General features: G+C 50.3%; 1 gene segment (V, D, J or C); it reads right to left on the bottom strand.

Annotated features, from left to right (window-relative positions):
• Nucleotides 1–644: 644 nt before the first annotated feature.
• On the bottom strand, nucleotides 645–1112 carry LOC128585507 (immunoglobulin heavy variable 5-10-1-like). The segment is given in 2 exon segments: nucleotides 645–970; nucleotides 1052–1112. Coding segments are annotated over 2 exon segments (372 nt in total).
• Between the last annotated feature and the right edge of the window lie 1155 nt (nucleotides 1113–2267).

Genomic DNA, 2267 nt, shown 5'->3' with positions numbered 1-2267 from the left:
AGAAGACATCTCAATACTGGACATAATAAAGCTTTCTGTATTCACTCGTGTGTGTGTGTGTGTGTGTGTGTGTGTGTGTCAAGCAGAGCCAACATCCATACTAAGCGTTGGTGGGGGCCTCTCTGACCTTGCGTCATGTCCACTACAATTGATTGTTGTGAGCTTGTTGCTTAGACTTTGAGCACCATGGGGGTCTTCTTTCTTTTCCTGAGAAATATTGAGATTCCCTAGGACCCTGATAACTGTTAGGGTTTTATCCTGCTTTCTGACTAGAAGGAAATTTATGTTCTGGGTTCTGTGCTTCATAGCGGGGTCCAAGGAAGAATCTGTAATATATTTAGTGACTTATTCAGAAATGTTGCTAATTAAGGTACATTTGGGGACATGATAATGTAACTGCAAGCCTCTCTGTGCCTTTTTGCACTGGAGACATTTTTTTTCTTACTACTAGAAATCAGAGACTTTAGAGGGAAGCTTAGAACCATAAATCCACAGACGTTGTGGTAACTGTTATACAAAGAGAAAGGCGCGACCCTACAGGAAACCAGGGCTGAGTCCACCTGCCCCTGCCTTGGGTAACTCCTGGCCTGTGTCCCGGGCGCCCCCTGGCGGCTGCGCCCCGCAGGAGGTTTGTGTGTGGGTTCTCATTGCAGTTCCGCCGCTGTATCCCTAGCGCAGAAATACACGGCCGTGTCCTCTGCCTTCAGGCTGCTCCACCGCAGGAAAGAGGTGCTGATGGAGTTGTCGGTGGAGATAGTAACATGGCCTTGGAAGGCCGGGCTATACCTGGTATCAGAATTACTAGGATTGATTCTCCCCACCCACTCCAGTCCCTTCCTGGTCTTCTGGCACACCCAGTGCACATAGGAGCTTGTGAAGCTGTATCCAGATGCCTTGCAGGTCATCAGAGACTCCCCGGGCCGTCTCACCTCTGTCCATGACTGCACCAGCTGCACCTGGGCACAGACGCCTGTGTGGGAGAAACAGAACTGAGATCAGGGCCCCTCCTGGCAACCCCTCCTGTGACCCCAGATCCTTAGCCAGGACTGACCTGGGAGAACAGCCAGGAGGAGAGTGAAGAGTATGGCAGAACCCATCCTGGAGCACAGAGAGGGCTGCACTGAGGATCCAGCGGGCAGTGCGGGAGGCCCACTCTCCAGGGAGTTTAAAGGGGGTGTCCCTCACTTGCGTTTGCATATTAATTAACACTGTGCCCCACAGTGGAGGCTTCACACAGGTCATAGCCCAGCACCCTCAAGGCAGCTCCAGGGCTGATGTGCTCCTCTGAGCAGGTGCACAAGGGTCCCAATAATCCCTCCCAGCCTTCCTCATATTCTGCTCCAGGAACACACAGGACTCAGGTCAGGGATCCTTCCTGCCCACCCTTGTCTATGATCCTGTGGGGGGAGTTGTTGGAATATAACTAGAGTCACATGAGAAAAAAAGAAAAAAACAGGAGTAGAGCCTGGGGAGACTGTGAAGTGAGAATTTCATGCAGAGGCGCCTGCTCACAAGAACTGTCACTAGGACTCGGCCTCACCACCTGCCCTTTGCACACACGTGTTAACATGGTCTGGGCACCCAGCTGGGGCAGGGGACAATTGCCACAGCTCTTCAGCAATCCTCATCTTGTGTAATTTGCAGACCTCTGCTAACGACACTCAGGGAAAGTTTCTAAAAGCCATTTTGCCGTCTGCATTTTCACATTCCTACAAACACGGAAAGTAGGGAACATGTGGTCAGGTCTGTTGATGTCAACAGCCTTGAAGGGAACACATTGCTCCACCAATGACTAGTAGTGCTGTTTTCTGACGTGTGTGTCAACCCCACCCCTGTCGTCTTCAGCCATTTCTTTCTCCATTAACCATTGAAGTATGTCCACCTTTCTCGCATGAGTGCCCTGCTTCTCCCCTGTGTCTGTTCCATGCTCTTTGTGTCAGTCTCATTTCCTCAGTGTCTGTAAGGCCCAAGGGGAAATATGATGGAAAACAACACTGTATATATCCAAAGATATTTTGCACAATAAGGGGCCCTGCTGTGCAAAACTAAATGGGCCCCCTTCATCACGGCACCTTCCACATCTTGGGAAAGGTGCATGTTATGTGGTGAATATCCTCACCTTCAGAGCACCAGGCCTTGGGTAATGAGCCAGTTTCTTCATCTGGAGAGTCCACTTTTCTCATATGATAAACAGACTGTCCTCTGCTATGGAGGTTCCTTATCCCATCAGAAACAGTCTGCTGTGTTTTAGGATCACCTGCTGCTGT

The sequence above is a fragment of the Nycticebus coucang genome, chromosome 5 (assembly GCF_027406575.1).
Source record: "Nycticebus coucang isolate mNycCou1 chromosome 5, mNycCou1.pri, whole genome shotgun sequence".
NCBI classification, from domain to species: Eukaryota; Metazoa; Chordata; class Mammalia; order Primates; family Lorisidae; genus Nycticebus; species Nycticebus coucang.
This window is presented reverse-complemented; position numbering and strand designations above follow the sequence as displayed.